The 19,468-nt window shown below is 48.3% G+C and overlaps 1 protein-coding gene across 1 annotated transcript in view; it reads left to right on the forward strand.

The window, feature by feature from the left end:
* Nucleotides 1–873: 873 nt before the first annotated feature.
* Nucleotides 874–19,468, forward strand: part of NFATC2 (nuclear factor of activated T cells 2) — a 74,069-nt gene continuing 55,474 nt past the window's right edge. The window contains exons 1-3 of the mRNA XM_032448571.1: nt 874–1,945; nt 8,501–9,512; nt 9,832–10,000. Of these exons, the coding sequence (XP_032304462.1) occupies nt 1,204–1,945; nt 8,501–9,512; nt 9,832–10,000 (1,923 nt within the window). The 5' untranslated portion in view covers nt 874–1,203. The remainder of the gene's footprint in view (nt 1,946–8,500; nt 9,513–9,831; nt 10,001–19,468) is intronic.

The following is a 19,468-nucleotide window of genomic DNA, read 5'->3' on the forward strand; positions in this document are numbered from 1 at the left end:
GACGGAATATACCAGTAGGGTTCCTTGCTATTTCCAGCTAACTGTCCCCTCCTGTAGAGGTCCCAGTATAAACTGCAGCACAGCAGGTCTGTGGGATCACCTGCCCCTCTGGAAGGTTGCTTCCCCTGTCCCTCACCACATTCAAGTAAAGAATTAATGTCACTAAGGCCTGATTTCCCACAGCTGTGCCCTTGCAACAGGGAGCCTCGTGCAGTGTTTGCACTCACCAATAGGTGCCCCTAACGCATCCCGGAGCTGCTGGCACGAGGTTTGCTGAGCCCTGCAGCTCAGTGGAGGAACTGGTTTTAAATAGCAGGAAAAGCCCAGTTCTGGTGCTCTGAACCAGAGGATGGAGAAAAACAGTGTGGTGAGGAGGTCATTCCTTGGCTGACATATTACTGATAAAGGGGACAGGTTACAAGCCTACATGCTATTGATGCATTCTACGACTCTGTGCTGAGATCCTGGCTGATGTGCACCATGTAAAAGGCTTTTGGTGAGCTTAGCCAGCAGCTTGGGGTCAGATTTGTAATGCAGTTGATGTTGTCCTGCTAACAGGCTTAGCAAATACAAACAGGTTGAAGTAAATATTAATACACTTTTCTAATGATCTCAGTCCGTCTGCCTTTGCCCTTCTACTCTGCCCAGACTGAGAGCATTTCTCAAACCTACAGACCCAATGACAGCAATGTGCACACCACTGAAGGGGACCATACAGCCAGGTAAGCAAGGGAAGAAAGTCCTCTGACCACAGGTGCTGCAATCACACAAATTTAGGATCTCCAGGTGAAGTCACCACTGGTGGCAGCAGCTGTTGGAGGGCAGTGGGCTGCAGGCAGGCAGAGCCAGCATGTGGGTGCAGAAAGTGCAGATGAATGAGGCAATGTGGTGGAGGCGGCCAAGGGGCAGCAGGATGGCTGGCAGTGCTGGCAGTGTGGTCAGTGGGGAATGTAGGGGTAACTGGTTGGTGAAATACTATTTGTGAGCAGGGCAGGGAAAGAACAGAGGCCTTGTGCAGGGTGAGCTTCGTGTTGCTATGGGTGTCCCAGTTAAGAGAGGTTGACCTGTGAGAGCAGGAGATGTGCCTGCTGGTGCCTTGCAGAGAGATGAGGGAGCACATGGCATGGGACACAAAGCACCTGGAGAAGGCAAGGGCAGCACCTGGGCTCCTGGAGCTGCTGCAGGCTCCACCAGCGTGAACTGATGGCTGGAGTGGGGGAGGCTGTGAGCGGAACACGAGGCAGTGCTCAGTGTAGAGCAACAGTGCAGAGGGCGGTTCACCCCGTGGGAGTTCAGTGGGACTTCCCGAGGTGCCCCACACCACCGCTACTGCCAGCACTGTCCGAGCCCATCGAAAACCCCCACAACCCTGCGCTTCCCTTTCCCGTTTCACTTCCCCCGCTCCTCCAGCATCCTCTCGCAGCAGCCACCCTTTCCCCGGGGCTGGGGCCGGTACGGGCCGGGCAGGGCAGGGCTCCTCCTCCCCGGGGGCGGCTCCGGGCTGCAGGTGGCTGCTCGGGAGCAGGAAGCTGCTACCGTTCGACTCCCGATCCCCCTCGCGTGCGACCGCCGTCGGGGCAGCGGATCCGGCCTCAGCGATCCCTGGAAGACCTTATTATTTTTGTTTGTTTGTTTTCTGCCTATTTTCTCTCCCCGTTTTTTTTTCCCCCTGACTCCTCTCCACTTGCACTTGGAAGGATAGCTCCGGTTCCCATCGCCCTTCGTGCTCCTGTAGCAGCAGGCCAGCTCCGGACGAGCCTCCCGCCCCGCCGCTGCCCGCCGGGGGTGGCCGCGATGAGCGCCGCTGCGCAAACTGCGGAGCCCGACCCGCAGGACGGGACCCCCGGGCACTGCCCCGGCCCCGGCCCGGCCCGGGACGGCAGCCCGCAGGAGGAGTTTGATTTCTCTATTCTCTTCGACTACGACTACCTGAAGCCGATCGAAGGTTGGTGAGGAGCAGCCTCGCCCCGACGGGGCCCCGCTGCCGGGGCCGGGCGCTGCCTGCGGCCGCTCGGGAGTCCCCGAGGCGCTGCCGTCCCCCCGCGGGGTCGGCCTTGGGCAGGAGCCTGGGTCGCGGCACGGGACTCGAGGGGCGTCGCGGTGCCGCAGTTGGCACCTGCGGGCGGTGGCTGCCCCGAGCCCGGCAGGTTGACCGAGCGTCCGCGAGCGGCCGGGGGATGAATTTCTTATGAGTTACAAAAGTGGTGCACGTGGGACATTGAGCCCAGCGGTGAGAGACGAAGCACAAGCGCTCGGCTCCGTTGGTCTCCTTGTGAGCGTCGTCGTCGTGCTAGCGGGTGTGCTGGGAGCTGGTGCAAGGCAGAGCACGACTTTACGGAGCGAGCGGCCTGGGGGGGCAGGCAGCTCCTGCTTCGGGTTCAAACACTTCAGCCTAAAAACAAGAAAAGTCAGCCTGTTCTACTTCCCTGAGCTGATGCAAGTCTGTGGTGCTACCAGCACTGATGTGTTCCCTGACTTCCTAAATGATAATTGTAACTGTCAATGGCACTAAAAAGTAGTGTTTCCTATCCCATGAAATGCAGGTTTGTGGGAAGCAGACAAAGCCAAATGAGGCAGGGCCCAGGGGATGGATGGCCAGGAGGTCGTTTCTAAGATACGTTGGTTGTAGTTCTGCAGAGCTGAGGAGGTGTTTTGTGAGGGCGTTTGTGGAAGGAGACCAGTAGGTCTGAGCTGGGGTGTCCTTGGTGAAGTGAAGAGTCCATCACTCACCTGTTCACACACACACACTGCCAGCAGGGCAGCTGGGCAAGGGTGGGTGATGGCAGCAGGTGTACAAAGCTGGATGTTGTTTCGAGGTTCATTGTAGATCAAACTTTCTCTGTGAAAGCTTCAGATATTGGGTTTTTTTGTTTGTTTTTTGTTTTTTTTTTCATGACTTCTTTCTTCAGTGCAGCGTCCTGCTGTGGGGCACGAAGGGGGAAGTTCTGCAGCACATAATAGTGCGTAGGTGGGGGGTAGAAAGTTTTAATCTTCTCAACCGCATGAATGCAGAGCAGCGTGTGCTTGTAGTAGAAGTCACTTCCTTCTTGAGCCCTGCTTTCTCCCCATCTGAATGGCTGCAAACCATAATTAGTAGTAATTTTGTTTGTTCCAAAGATGGAAATCATTAGCATAAAAAAAGAAAGATCACAACCATATATACCAGCATTGTAATCTGGAGAGCATTCTTTCTCGCTTTGAAAAGCACCAGGCAAAGTCTGTAAGCAATCCAGTGTACATCCGTGACCTTTCATGTACAAAAGATTAAAGCGTGTTTACACGAGAACAGAAAATGTTCAAATTTTGGGGAAGGGCTTTTTGTCCACATGCTGGTGGTAAATGATGCTCGTTGTTCATGTGAGATTCTGGCCCCGTCTGAACTGCAGTTGGGAAAACAAGTCCTTTCTGTGGAGGATTCAAAACGCACCCAAAGCCACAGGAGCATCCGATGGCAGCGCTGCAGCCTCCTTCCCGCATTCAGGGCCCGTCTGAGCGGCCCCGATTTCCTCCGAATCCGGGCAGCTCCACCCCCCTCGCAGCTCCTGCAATAACAAATCTCTGCAAACAGGCTCAGAGCCTTTTTTTAAAGAAACAACGGGAACCGTGAGGCTCTGGGGGTGGGTCGGGGGAAGAAAGCACTGCTGGTGGGTGTTACCAAAGCTGTGATTTGATTGTATCCGCTTAAGCTGATGTTTTCAAAGCAGGATCTGTACCACAACTTGTTGTCATGGGAATGCCAGAAATATTCTTACTGAAAGCCGCTGGCGTTCAGGAGTGCTGATGTGTGCCTGAGACAACAGGAACAGGGACCGCTATAAAAGCAACAGGGGAAAAAGAGTCAGTAAAAACCCTACGGTCAATATTATTAATATTAGATATTCCTCATTAAGCCAGCTGTTTCCATAAGCAGGAGCCTTGTACCCTGTGCCATTTTCCGTGTGCCTTTTCCTGTCCTTGCCAGACATGGTTTAGACATCTGCTGTGCTCCCCAGGCAGGAGGGATGGGGATGGGGACAGATGTGCTGCTGGAGCTGTGGGGCCGCTCTCCCGGCTGCTGGGGGCTCGTAGTTTCACTTGGGCGAGGAAGATGCTTTCTCTCCTGTCATAGAATGAGTTAGATTTGTTGAGCCATGGATGGGGTGATGCATGGGATGAGAGCTAAACTGGCGTGTCGTTTGCTGACCTGAGGTTACTGTGGGATGATCCTCTGAGTGGAGTTTTGAGATTTAAAATTTGAACAAAACCCACCTTACAATGAGGCTCCATGGCAGCAGGTGAGAGCAGCAGCTGGGTGCTTTCCTCACAGGACCCAGCCCTGTAGCTCAGCAGTGCTGTTACATGTTGCAATAAGGATCTATGAGGAAGCGGCTGTGTGTGTATCATAAATGGAGGGGAAGTAGGGAATGTTTGTAAACGTTACTGTTCTTCGGAATGCTTGTTAGTGCATAGACAGACCCAGGGACACTGCCACATCTGGGAGGTGTCAGACCCTGGGTAGGTGTCTGCCTCGCTCCTTTTCTCCTCAGTTCGAAGCTGTCAGAAGCAGAAGAAGCACTTGCAGCTCGGTGCTGCACCTGGCTCGGTAAGGCAGGACACGATGTCATGCAGCAGCCCCACAGCAAGGAAACAAATGTGCACGTGTAGCAGAGAATACCAGATTTCGCTCAGGAAACCAACTTTCACTTTGAGCTTCCAAGCAGTCAGCTGAACTGCAGGATGCTCAGCTTTTGGAAAATGCCACAGTCTTGGCAGTGTCCCTTCGAAATGACAATATGCAGCTTAAGAACTTTTGGACTCTTGTACGAATAAGTAACTCCATTTAAATCACAGGAGATGCACTGCTGCAAATGGATGAGGACAAAGCTGTGCTTCTCCCCTGAGCTCCCCCATCCCACACACAGCTGCTGTCCACAGCTTTTCTTAGGTGATGAGTGGAATGCAGTTACTCTGAGGGTCTGTTAATCCTTGGTTTCACGCTAATTGGGAGGGTCGTACTTGGATGGCATGACAGAATGGCTTTGAGGCTGCTGCCTTGTGTTAAAAAAAACGTGGCAGAGGATGGGCTATTGCCACCCTGCATGCACACCTCGGGCCAGCAGGTCCTACCACTGTGAAAAGGTGAAATCCTTTGGAACTTCGGTCTGCTGATCTATTCCACCTGTGTTTTAACTCTCCTTGTTAATTGCATCTGATGAGAGCACCTGGGGAGACTGTGGGGGGGAGGCGGGGAGGAGGGGCCAGGTGCTGAGTAGTTGAGCTGCTGGTAGCAGTCGTGTGTCTGTGGCGTCTGGTGTGCTGTTTATTTATTGCATGGGAGCAAGCAGAGCCCTGCTTTCTTTTCCTATTGTGAGAGGAGGAAAGATCGTCCTTTGAACAGTGCTTAAAGACTGCGGGGCAGAGCAGGAGCTCTGGATTGTCAGTGTGGATGCAGTGCTGTGGGGTTTGGAGCATCCCAAGCAGGGCTGGGACTCACTGAGCTGTAGGGTACCACAGGGGGTGTGACGGCTTGTGTTGCTTGGATGTGAAGCTTTCTTTAAACTCCCTTTAAACGGCGTTTTGTTGGTGAATCAGTGGGTGATTCAGCAGCAGAAGCAAAGGCTGAGAAATGCCCAGGGGATGGGAGGTGGGGAAGCACTGTAATTACATGTGTGGCACAGAGGTCCCACAGGAGCTGGGTCGCTCCCTGTGACGTCTTCCCACCCGTGGTCAAAAAGCTGTGCAGGAGGAGCTTGGTCTGTATGCTGGGTTGCAGGGGTGGATGAATCCTTGGAGATGGCAGAACTTGGGGTACAAAGCTGCACATCCAGAGTTTCCACGTGATGGTTTTAAAGCTACTTCTGATCTTGCAAAACAATGCTGTTAGGTCTCTTGGTCCTAAGTCCTCTTGGAGGGGATGCAATGGCCCCTCACCTCCTGCTGGGGGGCAGTGGGGTTGCTGTCTGTCACCTCTGGGTGGTGGTTTGCTGCCCTCTGCTCCTGGGGGCAGCTTTTAATCCCCACCTTGTGGAGCTGCACAGGCGCTGCTGCCTCCCTGGGGCCGTGTGCCTGGAGACAGTGCCCTGCCCTGGGCTGCTGCACGTTCATGCTGGTGCTGGGAAGGCAGAGGGGAACATGTGGGTCCCACAGCTCAGGCTGCTCAGTGCCTTGGCAGTGAGTTGAGCAGCCAGCCCTGCTCCTGCTGAGGCACAAACAAAAACTTCTACTGATTTCAGCAGCAGAATTCTATTTCTGGAATGCAGTGCTTGCTGCTTTGCCCAGCTCCCCCCCCCTCACTCCTGGTGAAGTCAGTGTTGCACTGTAGCATCACAGGCGTGGGCAGCAGTGCCTGGGACAGTGACTTCACTGCAGCTCTGAAGGCACGCAGGGCCTGGAGCAGTCCCAGAAAACCCTCATCCTGTGGGGACTGGAGCCCTGGTGCTGAGCCTCAGCCCCGTGCAGCCTTTCTGCTGTCTGCAGCTCAATCCCAGCCCAGTGCTGTATCGATAACTTGGTGGTGGGGCAGCAGAGCAATGTTTTTGCTCTGAGGAAGGCTGTGGGTGTTGTCTGCTTGGCACACGGTGCCTGCTGTGCAGTGTGAGCAATCTGGCTTTGCGTGGCCGTGAAGTGCTGCAGTGCTGTGAGGAATGCCGTGTGGAGGCATGGTTCATGTTGCAGCTTGTGGTGTGCATAAATGGGGTTATTATCATCTAGAGCATGGATCCTCCTTGGGATGGTGAATGTGAAGGGTGAAAGTGCTCGTTTAGACGCAGTATTTAAGTGAAAAGCAAAACTAAAGTCATCTGAATGCTGATTTTTAATGAACATAAAGGGGGGGAGGGTGGTGTGCCAATCTCAACACACCAGATTCAGTGCTTGGCATGAGTTGTGAGGAGCTGCAGTGTTGTGCTGCCCAGCAGCTGTGGCACAGATAAGGAGCAGATACGTGGGGCAGCTGCTGCTGGGGGTGCACTGTGTGGGGAGCCAGGCCAGCCCTGTTCCTTGGCTGAAGCTGTGATGGTGGTGTGGATCCCATCTCCAGCCTTGCTCTGTTTGGTGCTAATTTTGCTTTACTGCCTTAATTTAAATCCAAATGATTCTTCTGAAAGCAGTGGGAGTGATGTTTTGTGTGACTGCCAAGAGGTGTGCTGCTCTACTGAGCCCTAAGGAGGGGTGAGCCGCACCAATATGGGTATGATGCAACAGAATTTGGGTGATGTGAGTGACACGTGAATTCCCACGAGTGAGATAATGGTGCTGAGAAATATGTGGCTCCAAGTTCAGTTACTCATTGCTTCTTCTCTGCTCCCCAAGGGGCGATGGGCCAAGACTAAGTGCCAGAGGGAACCTTAAGAGCTCTGCCAACTGGACTCCCCAGTCATCTCTCTCTGGTTCTATCCCATGTAGATGCTGTGTGTGGCTCTAGTTGGTGTTTTTCAATTAGCACTATGCTCAGCAGTTCCTGGTAAATTGCTCTTTAAATGGTTTCCTCCAGGTTGTTTCTCCAGCACTGACGAGTCCCATACTTGGGAAACACATTCACTTTGGAGGGGAAAACGGGGCTTATCATCAAAAAGTAGAGTTGGCTTTAACTTTTTTTTTACATTACAAACCCATCTGTGGAGGGTTTTGCTTTCATGTTCAGAAGAATTCAATAGTGAAAGCTAACAGAAAACCCCTGAAATTAAATCACAGTCGCTGTGTGTAGAAGCATCAATTTGGGCTTATCTGCTTTTGCACAAAGTGCAGTTGTCTCTGACCTGGCTCTGTGTGCAATGTGCTGCTCATGGGAATTGCTCCATCGTGTTGGGTGGGAGGCGGAGAAGATGTTGGAGTGGTTACTTGGATAATTCAGTGAAGCACTCCTTATGTGGCACACGTTCTGATTTCTGATCACCCGGTGCTTTCTTGTGCAAAACTTGTCACTGAAACTCACTGAGGTGATACGGAGCCAAACAACTGGCTTCTTATTTTGAGAACCTGAACTCAGCATTGGTTTCATGAAGCCTTTTACTTTGGCTGGGATTTGATGTGTAAGAAATATTTTTCTCTCTATCGAAAGCTGTTCCTCAACGTTTTGGTTTTATGTAGGCTCATTTGGAAGCGGTTTCATGATGTGATGGTTTCACTCCAGCTCACAGCTGATAAAAGTTGATCAGAATTGCAGTACCCCAATTAGTGCTAATGGGTGTGGTTGTCCAAATGGATAGGAAGGCCAGCAGGGAGGCTGATGTGTTGTGTACCCCTCCAGGTGACCCCTCTAGCTCAGGGCTCGGGTTGTGGGAGTCCACGGGGCAGCATGGAGGTGTTGGCAATGCTTCTGTCCATGCCTCATCTGCTCTTGAGCTTCTCTGGCTGTTAATCCAGTAACTTTCACAAGTATTAATTGCAGTTAAAAATAATTAAACAAATATTTACCTAATATCTGATCACAAGCAGTATATAAATATGCATATTTTTAATCCGTGATTGCTCAGCTTCTGTAATAATATTTATAGTCCTAAAGAGACCCTTCTTTTTCCAGAAGAACCGACTCCACATAAAACCAACAGCCCACCCTCTGGAGTTGCATACGCTCATGATGTCTTGGACTGTGGCCTCAAGCCATGCCCCCTGCCATTTCCTAGCCTTTCTGCAGATCCCATGGGCAGATATGGACAGCCAGATAGCATAGGGACAGCACCTACACACCCTGCCAGCGCCGCAGGGGCCTCTGCTCCGAGTCCTAGGATTGAAATTACTTCATATCCTGAACTGATTAATTCAGGGGGTCCCTTCCGCAGCAGAGACACAGATGTTCTTTTGGTAGAACATCAGTCAAACTCAGCTACCACTAGCCCAAGGGTTACCCTGCCTGTCCCTGGCTTTGAGGGCTACAGAGAACCACTGTGTCTGAGCCCAGCTAGTAGCGGCTCTTCTGCAAGTTTCATTTCAGAGACAAATTTATCTCCTTGCACATCACCATGTGTTTCACCAAATAATGGTCCTAGTGATGACCTTTGTCCGCAGTTTCAAAACATCCATACTCATTATTCTCCTAGAACCTCTCCAATAATGTCACCACGAACAAGCATCACGGAGGAAACCTGCTTGGGACAACATTCACCATCACCACGTCCCAACTCAAGGTCTTCATCGCCAGGTGCAAAACGGAGGTACTCTTGCACTCAGCAGCCTTCCACCTCTCCACGACAGTCAAGGACCCCCTCTCCACAATCCTCTCCGCGCATCCCCCTGAGAGAAGACAGCTCTACGGTCACTTACACGCAGTTGTCCAGTGCTCCTCTTTCCATGGATGCTATGAGCAGCCTTCCTACAGATCCTTCCTGTGGTGTTCCCACCAAAATTTGGAAAACCAGCCCTGACCCTTCATCAATGCCTTCCCACAAAAACAGCATTCCGTGCCACGTCTTTCAGACTGTTGACTTCCATGGGCCCTGCGAGCAGGAGGACAGGAGGAACTCAGCACCAGAATCCATTTTGTTGGTTCCTCCATCCTGGACAAAGCAACTGATGCCAGCAATACCTATCTGCAGGTATGTAATGCTTCTTGTGGCTGTGGGTTCTCTGACAGTGCGATGCCCTATCCCGTGTGTGGCGATCCCTAGGGAGTGTTTCCCTGGGTAGATCCTGCTGCATAGCAGAGCTACGTGCTTAGGGACAGCAAAGGTTAATGGGAGACCAATTCATTATGACTGTGAGGGATGGAAGATATGGGTTTGGAAGAAACATTGTTGAATTAATTCATTGGTTCTGCACATTAGTTTGCACCAGGGGTTTTTCATGGGCAAATGTATCAGAACTTTGAGAAGTGAAGTGCTAGAAGTTTCATCTCGCCTGTCTCTCTGTGCCCAGCTTGCCTGTCCAGTCACTGCCGCCCCTTGAGTGGCCGCTCTCCAGCCAGTCCGGCTCCTACGAGCTCCGCATCGAGGTGCAGCCCAAGCCCCACCACCGTGCACACTACGAGACCGAGGGGAGCCGAGGGGCTGTGAAAGCTCCGACTGGAGGCCATCCTGTGGTCCAGGTAAGGGACTGGAGAGGAAATGCGTGGGGGAAAGATGGACTAGCTTATGGTGGAAAGCTGTGTAGGGGACTGATCTGAAAACGGGGAGTTTGTGGCTCTGGCTGTGATTGTGGATCTTCATGAAGTGTCTGAAGTTGGATGGTGGTGTTTCTGGAAGTTTGGGAAGTTGGTTTGGATTGGTTTATGAAAACTCAGGAATTGAAGAAAAGTATTTGCTACTTTTTCTGGGCTAAACATTGAATTTCTGTGATCCATCTCTGTCATAAGATGTCTAGATGCCTTAAATCCCAACTGAGCCCATTTTACCTTGAAAACAGGCTCTCTGTTGGTTAGGGTGTTCTGTGATGCTCAAGATGTAAAGATATCATGCCTGGGTTTCAAGCTCAGTGACTGACCAAGCTGAGATTTGAAATCAATAGCAGAATGTGTTAGATCTACAGTACCGTGTCCTCCTAGCTGCAGTGGATGAGCATTTCTGAGCCTTGTTGCCCTGGGTTCCTGCAGAACAAGTTCCCATGAAATGCAGGTCAGAGAACCTCGCCTGTGTGTGATTCAAGCACTCGTTACACTTGTTTCAGGCTAGCACCTGTTTTATGTGTAACTTACTGATAGTTTTGCTCATCTGCGGTAACTTGCTGTTTTCTTTTTGTCCTGGATATTTGACACCAATAGGAAATGGTACTAGCTGTAACTGTGGTGTGATAAGGAGATAGGAGGGCATCAGAATTACATAGCAATGGGGATGAATTGAAGAAAACATTTGGCCTTTTTTAAAGCTGTGGCTATAGAGAGGATGTGTTGACCAGCTTTGTAACTCTACAGAGAAAGGATGAATGAGTTTAAGCAGGAGCTCCCTCCTGAATTGGGCTGATTTCTGTAGGTACAACACTTTCTACCTCTGAGATTTTGCTTGTAGTGCTGTATAACTCTGGTTCTGGTCCTACCCATGCTTGTGAGAAGGGAATTCATGCTGCTGAAATCAGCAAACCAAATCCAGGCTGAGAGAGATGAGGGTAACCAAATTTGACCCTCAGCTGATGAGCTGATCCATGGAAGGGCTTATTCAATGTTCAAAGTCTGTGGTGAAGAAATGGCTGAGCAGCTGGACTGTAGCCATTTGGGGCCACATCAGGCTTTTCACTCATTTCCTGCTCATTTCAGGCAGTATCGCTCAGGAAGGAAAGCCAGGCTTTTGGTCAGCATTGCAGGGTATTGGTGTGATACTGCTGGTAGTTGCATGGCACCTGCCTGGCTCAGCCACAGCTATAGCTTTCAATAATCAAAGTTGGGGTGCATCCTTACAGCTGTTCCATCACACTCGTGATTTGCTACAGGAAGCCCAGGCCAGGCAAATGCAGAGGCTTTTGCTCAGTTCTAAGCATGTGATCAATACTAGTAATTTCACTGAGCTGATCTGTGCTTGACTTCAAACATATGTTAAATATTACCCTGCAGGCTCAACCCCTTTTAAAATCAAGCCATAAATTGTTAAATCAATGAATGTGTTTACTTTGGTTGAGCTGGACTTGTGTATGTAAACTGGATGCTTAAGGGTACAGCATGATAATAAATAGCAGTCACATTTGCCATAACTTAATAGGTGAGATTCTTTTTAATTTATAAACCTGATAAGCTCTTAACCCACCATGGTGTGTTGGCAGCTCTGTGGATGCGTGAACTGTATATGCAGTCAGCACTCGCTCATTTCTCAGTTGCTTACAAACAGTATCATTTACCTTCCCAAGATGTTCCTGACCTCTGGATGTTTATTGCAGCCAATGAGTTTATTGTCACGTGGGTAAATAGAAGTGTTTTGTTTCCTTCCTGTAATCAATATCAGTCAAAGAGGGATTTATATTTTCTGTTGGAGATAGGAACTGATATTCCTAGTTCTATCATAATTTGCCATCAAACTTCGGGATCTTAAACTGTGAAATCAAAGATCCCCGTTAAAGTCTCCCAAGCAGATGTGCCTCCGCACAGCTGTGCCTCCATATGGGGGAAATATGGACAGTTTCTTTATGAAGGTTTATTATAAACCTGGAAGTATTTGTTGGGTCTCTGTTCACTTGAATGTAACAGAGTTCATATGGGTACAGAGCAGTGAGATAGTTGCACCTGTACAGTTTATGACATCTGAAAGTCATGAAGACTAGTAAAATCCAAAGCTTTCATGTCATAAGTTATTTGGCTTCAAGGCTTTTTTCCTTCTTCCCCCTCAGAGCATTTTAACTTTGGTGTTCCTGTCGGATTCCAATATCACAGACAAAATGAAGCAGAAGAGATTTCTAGCACTGTGGAAAGTGTGCATGAGTTTCAGGCATCTGATAGCAAGGAAATTGAATTACTTTTCAGCAGGCTGTGTCTGCTTTCAGCCCCGGAGCGGAAATGTGGTGTTTGCCTGGGGATGGCAGGGCTGCTCTTCTGCGGCCTTCAGACCTTGTGTTGGGGCCTGGGTGCTTTTGAAATGTCGTTACTGAGCACACCAACCGCTCTCGGGTTGGTTGGGGTGGTTTTTTTTGAGCACACAGACCCCTCCACTCCAACCTTCTTGAGTCCAGCACCGTCTTAAAGTTTTGGACCTCAGCACTGAGAAGCCACATGTGCCCTGAGTGTGGAGCCCCACCAGGGTGGTGGTGTTCATAGAAAGAGTGAATATCCCATTTGTGTTATTGCATTTTACAACCACTTTTGTCAAACTGCTATTCCTTTGTTTTGAATACTTTTTCCAAAATACATATTTTTCCTAATTTCCTGTTAAATTAACCCTTTGTGCGGCTCATTACACAGCTGAGCCTTCTGGAGGAAGCAATGCAGGCTAGTTTTTGTAACTTGGCCTTGGTGTGCAATATTTATTTTTTTTTGAAAACTAATTTTGCATGCAAGTTTCTTCTTCTGGGCGCTCTGAAGATACAAAGCAGCAGGTCTCATATCCTCCAGGCCTTATCTTGTGGTTTATCTTTCTGATGCTGCTTCCTCCTCTTCATGTCTAGCTCTGAGAGCTCGTGCTCTTCACCAGTTGTATGCTCCAACTTTGGTGGGAGAAGAGTCTGATCAATCAAAATGACAATTTAGATGGGCTGAGCAGAAGAGGCCATTTGCGTTGTTTACCCAGGGAAGGAAAGGAGGAAGCATTAATCTCATATAATGTTCTCTAACTTCAGAGACCACCTAGACACGTGGAGAAGTCTCCCAGTTCAGTTCTGAATCACTCTATGAAGGAAGCTACAGCTTGCTGTCAACTAAAGTGAAACTTAAGCCTTTTTGAGATGTAGATTAAATGCCAACATTATGCTAGTCTGAGTGTCCCTTGGATGTCGTATTGCTGAGAACAGCAAGGAAATCCGGAGTAGCAGGGACAAAGCAGAAGTTTGCACGCACGTAGCTTCTTGTGGACCCATCCAGTTGCTGAAACAGCAGAGGAGATGTGATTGTTTTCCTTCTTTCCATCTCTTTGACTGAAGTTTGGGGACAGCTGCTTCTTTGTACCTGACTGCTCAGGGCTTAGAAATAAGTGTGTTTCTCCTTTGCATGTGGGAAAATGTGGCAGTAAGAACCTTTGTGCTTCAGGGGGACAGATTTTCAGTTCTTCAGCAAAGACAGTGATGGAAAACAAAATGACCTATTTGATAAGGAAAGGCTGGATGTGAATGAGCTTCTCCCCATGGACAAGAAGAGTCTCTGGTCCCTTAAAAGCCATAAAAATGTAGAAAGCTCAGCAGTTCTGTTTTTGTCCTGTTGCTTTGCATGAAGGCAGACTTTTTTTCATGATTAAACTGAAGTTACATGTAATTGTGTGATGTTTTGGGGAGCTCTAAGTAGAGCCTTTGTCCTTCCTTCAGGGCGAGAGAAAGGGAAATGAAAAGCTTTAAAGGAAGATGAGCAGTTGATTAATGCAAGTGATTATCCACACACTCTGGGTACTTGGATCTGTACTTGCTTCATTAGAAATAGCTGCATTCTGAAATATGCAGGGTTCTTGTAGGTGGTCAGATAGATGTGTGCTTTACTGCTGCATTCACCTAAAGCAACTCAGAGTAGTGACAAAAGGCATCAGTTTCCATTGTGCATCTGCCACAGTCTATAGAGAAGCTGAGGTGTATTATTTTATTGAGATTCTGGGCAAACCAGGCACAGGGCCCTCAGCTGCAGGGATGTTCATGTCAGCCTTGTTTCAGAAGCTGAGGGGAGGGCTAACCCTGATATGAGCTTCCATCCCACTGCTGCAATTACATCTTTGGTGTGTGTTTGATTGTAACAACACAGTGAAAGGCATTACCGAGCGCTGAGCTTTGTGCAGGGCTGTGGTGCTACCCAGGCCTGCAGAGCAGCACTGCTGGCATGGCATGGCATGGCACAGCAGCACAGCCCTCCTTCCCCTGGGTGGTCACTTTTAAAACTGTGGTGACTTTCACTGCCTCTTTATTTATTTATTTATTAAAAAGAAGAGGTAATTGTGGAGCTGTTAATGGAACACACAGGAGCTGCTTTACAATAACAAATGTATGTTCACTTTCCTTTTATATTTGAATTTTGCCGTGTGTGTTTTCTTGTGGTTTCCAAGTCAAAGAAGACTTTGTTTTCTAGCCTAGGCTTCCCGTGGGGCTCTGGCTTGTAAATGTGTGTGACTTCCAACAGTCAACTAATTGTTTTGCTTATTAGTGAAACCAGAACCTTTGATGGAAACTCAAAGCTAAATCACAGCTTGCTATCGTAATTTACCCTCCCACAAGTGGGGCTGGATGGATTCTGTGCTGGGGGCACATGGAGGTAGTTGAGTTTGGCCTTTTCTGCCTGTCCCCCTGCTCAGGGAAGGGGAAGTCAGAGGTCTGGGACAAAGCTGGTGCTGCTGCTTGCACTTCCGTAGCATTTGGCCTCTGCAGGCTGTGCTGGGCATGTGCAGCAAAGCTGGCTCATGCTGTGCCATGCTTCTGTGTTCTCTCGTTGCCTTTACTTCCTTCTTCTGGCAAAGGGAAGCCTCACACAGGCTCCTGGCTGCTGTTGTCACTTGGAGATTCTGCCCCCAGATCACCGTGTGTGACAAATTGTCTGTGTGTTTCATGCCTAATTTACCTGCAGGATTACTGAGCTTGTTTGCACAACTGTTGCGATTGTACAGCATCGAGCTGTTGGTTCTTACATCCATTTGCTGCAGTAACATGTGCTATTGCAGGGATTGATGTGCAGTTCTGAGAATGCAGACCTTGGGTTTAGATCAACCTGGGAAATTCTCTTCAAAATGAATATACCATCAAACACAAGGGTGGATTTATGGTGAGAACAGCACAAATGAGATTCGGTTCTTGGAAATTTCCTTATGATTTCTGTTCTTTTGCTATGTCCCCAGTACATAAATTGAACAGAAATGTGACAAGTTTCAACTTTATTGCTCAATGTCAGCTCTAATGAAAGCAGACATGCAAGCCACTACATGGTGCGGTGTCTGGAGGAGGCCTTTTATTAATTACTGACAGCTATTGGTATGGTTCTCTCCCTGAGACAATACACTTCTCCATCCTCGTCAGAATATTGGTGAATAAAAGCTCCCCTAAAAAATCCTTGTAAGTGTTGCAGCCAGAGAGTTTTAATGATGGGAATTAACCATCAAATCCAAAACACAAAGTTCCTTCAACCACAAAACGAACTGACCAGGCACTGCAGAAGAGCTGTGGCACGCAGGGTCTGTTCAGACAAGCACATCTTCCTCTGCTCTGCTGCACCTTGTCCTCAGATGCTTGCTGGCGTGGAAGGCAGCCTGCAGGCAGATGAAGTGCAAACGGGAAAATCATTGGTGGTGTCAGAGCCGTCGGGGCACAGGTTCAGCTCTGGAGCCTCTGGCTGCTTCAGGAGGAAGGTGGGAGTTGGGGGAGTGAGGCTCCTTCCTCCGGCAGCCGGCACCGAGCCTGCAGGCTGCCCCGTGTGCGCCGAGGGGCGATCCTGAGAGTGCTTTCTTATCTTCTCCTGTACAGCAGGAAAAGGGAAGCAGTAGGAGGAAGCGATTTCTCACGCGGCTTTCTATTTGCTTCTAATTAAGTGCTGCTGGTTGAATTCTGTTTTCCCACTTTCCACCAACGCCTGATGGTGGCCCCTCTGAATCACCATGGCCACACACATGCACACCCCTTTCAGAGGGAAGCTGAAATGACTTCCACCAGGAGACAGCAAGTAGTATGCAGCAGTTAATAGACTGAGCCTTGTGTTACGGTGAGCTGAAACAAGCAGAAGAGCTGCTTTATTTTGAACAAATTAATTCACTAGGTTCAATATCCTTATTTCCCAGTTTTATACTCTCCTTCTGGCAGTAGCTTGTGTTGTCTAGACAGGAAGATGTGCAAAATCATCTTTAAAGATGTGTAGATTTATATTCCCTAGGGGGGAAAGGCCTCAATTCTCGACAAGCAAAGCTCTGTTCGGATGAGTGGGAAACAAATTATTCTCTTCTACTCTCACAGGCCATCAGTGTCTGTATCACGCAGCCTGCATCACGCAGGGCTCTCCTGAGGTGCCTTAAGACTTGCAGGTGCTCCTGCTGCTGTCTGGTAAAGCCCATCACTGTTTGTTTCAGACCAGGCATTTGGTTTGTAGATGTGCAACTTGAAGTCGTGAAGAATTAAAAAAGCAAATGCTGAAACTTTCAATAGTAGCAGAAACCAAGATCTTGTAGCTGGTGAGAGCTGATAGTGCAAATTGCAGAGAGGCTGGCAGCCCCTGCAGCAAGGCACAGTGTGGCAGGGATGAGTTCTCACCGTGCTTACTGCCTGTAGGGCCTGGCATGTCACTGCTCCTTGCTGCTCTGGATTCCCCATTTAAGAATATCTGCTCTTCCTACTTCCTGACAATAATACAATTTATATAAACTGCAGTGATATTTAAATTCAAGTCAATACGTGCCGTATTCAAAAATCTGAGTTCCAAAGGTTTCTCTGAATTCCCTCTTTGTATGCACATGTTGTACCTGTGGCTGACCACCTACAGAACCTTAATGGAATTCACCTTTCTGCTGCTGTCAGTGTGTCACTCCATGCTCCCAAATAGCGTAATCGAGCAGTGTTGCAGGCTTTGCTTTTCAAAGAGATTTGCTATTTACACAGTGCTGCAGAGGTGAACCTGTGCTTTTAAATCACCGCAGGTTATGCAGACTGTGCAGCTGCAGGGTTTGATTCATCTGCACACTGTGAGTTAGGGACTGATTTAGGCTTGAACTTCAAACTTGCTCTTTGATTGTTGTGTATTCAGGTCTGCCTCCGTGGTTTATAAGATATGAGTTTTGAAGTAATTCAGGAAAAATAATGCCTTCTCTCATGTGCCCAATGTGTGGCCTCAGTGGCTGCAGCTGCCAGTGCTACCTCAGGAACTGGGTTTGAGTGGGTGACTGGGCTGCCCATGCACAGCTGCTGATGGCACATCTGCTTGTGTTTTGCATGTAGAGTTGCATGTGCCATTCTGAAAAGGGCAATTATCTCCCCCTTCTCCCAAATTTGACTGCTATTGATCTATGGATGCGGTGCAGAATGAACGAATTTTGTTTATGCAGAGGTGAGCCGATGATTTTAATCATACCACAAATTTCCATTTTGTTTAGAAATCCAATCGTAACAGCAAAAGTGAACAAGAAAAGTCTCCTTGTTTTCTGAATGATGTTATTTGTTTATCTGCCGAAGTGCTTTGCATTTCCTTGGGTCACAGACCAGCCCATGTCTGGCCATGTTAATATTACAAGAGTTATGCAAAAGTAAAGTTTAAGAAAAATCTTTCAACTGAAAGAAATAGGATCTTAAAATCCCAAAATAGAGTATGGAAAGGTACACATCATGTCTGGCTTCTCTTTCCCCTTGTGGCAAATGTGACTCAAAGGAGTTGGTTTTTTTCCAGCTCGATCTGTATACAGTTTGGGGGAGTTTTATTGTGAATAGCTCACCTTATAATACACAAACATGTTTCCTTCCAGAGTTCTCTATTCATAAATCTTTCTCAGTTCCCACTCTCCTGGAACTCAAAGGCAGTAAGGCAGCACCTTGGTGCGGGGCTGGTCCTCTGCCCTCATCCCTGGTGTGCTCCCACTCCACCTCAGCAGTGAAGCATTGCGCCCTGCCCCTGGGCAGCTGCAGCTCTGCAGTGCCAGCTGTGCTCTGCCCTTTGAGGGATGAGCAGAAGAAACTGCTGAAAGTCCTGAGGTGTTAGAGGAGCTTGTTGCTAAGAGAGGAAAAATGAACTTCATAATTACTATTCAGAATTTCTCCGTAAGGTTCTTTGAGTCCCCTTTTGGCCCCTCTTTGTGCCTTCAAAGGAAAGGTCAGCTTTCTGATAAATAGTGAGGTAGGTGCCTAGCATAGAGGAGGCGAGTGTCAGTACAGACTGACAGTCTCACCCAGCTCAGTTTTGAGGAAAGGTGTGCCTGAAACAAAACCTTAATGTCTTCTTTGGTTCTAGTTCACAATGCATTTCTGTGTGTGACAATGGCAGCACAAAATATCAGTTCCTTCCTGTCCCTGTGAAGAAGGCTTAGCCTCCCCACTGCCTGCTGCAGATGGAGAGAGGTTATACAGCATGACTGAAGCAATGCAGTAAGTTAGTGGCAAAGCTGGATGTGAAACTCTGACTTTAACCTGCCCGCAGCAGTTCTGTGAGCTGTCCATCCTCAGTTTTGTTCCTAAGTCATCCTGGTTTATTCTTGGTGTATGAGTGGCAGATGGAAATGCTTGTGCTAAATGATCACCTGTATAATCCTTTAAAATGTAAAATATAAGCAGTTAACTCAAGATAAGGACGTGCATTTTAAAATCAGGATGCTTAATCTTTTATTTATCTTTTTTTCATTGTACTTGATTCATAAAATGCTATTTTGATTTACATTTATGTCATCCCAAAGCAGTGCTGCGGGGCCATAAGTTACCAAATAATTAGTTTACTTTCTTCTGTTGATGAAACAGTTTATTTTAAATCTGATCCTATAGAGGACAAGGTCTTTTATGATGTGTTTTACTGCTCTCATCCCTCAGGTGACACAAACTTTGCCCTATGAACAGACAGCTGACTCCTTTTTTAAGCGTGTATGCATTTAGACAGGGCTACTCCTACGTATATGTGTGTTATTAGAAGACCAGGAATAGTTTTATCTTGGAAACGTGGTCTATACATGAGCAAAACCACTTACAATCAGTTTTCAAGGTGATCAGTGTTAAAACCTGTGTATGGAGCCAGTTCTGCTGCAGCTGCTACTGACTGTGCTCACTTGAGGTGAATTTTCTTTTGTATTTATTACCTGTTTTCCTCTGTTCCAGTCACCCAGTGATAGCTCTGGGGTTCATAGTTGCTGTTGCTGTAGCCATTCTCCAGCCCAAGGCATCCTCTCATCATCCCAGCTGGGTCCACAAAGAATTGTGCTGTCAGACATGATACTGTGCTCAGTACTTAAAAAACTCCTCTCTTCTCCCTCTCCCCTTGTAAAGACAAAATGGCTTTTTTTTC

The sequence above is a fragment of the Coturnix japonica genome, chromosome 20 (genome assembly GCF_001577835.2).
Source record: "Coturnix japonica isolate 7356 chromosome 20, Coturnix japonica 2.1, whole genome shotgun sequence".
NCBI classification, from domain to species: Eukaryota; Metazoa; Chordata; class Aves; order Galliformes; family Phasianidae; genus Coturnix; species Coturnix japonica.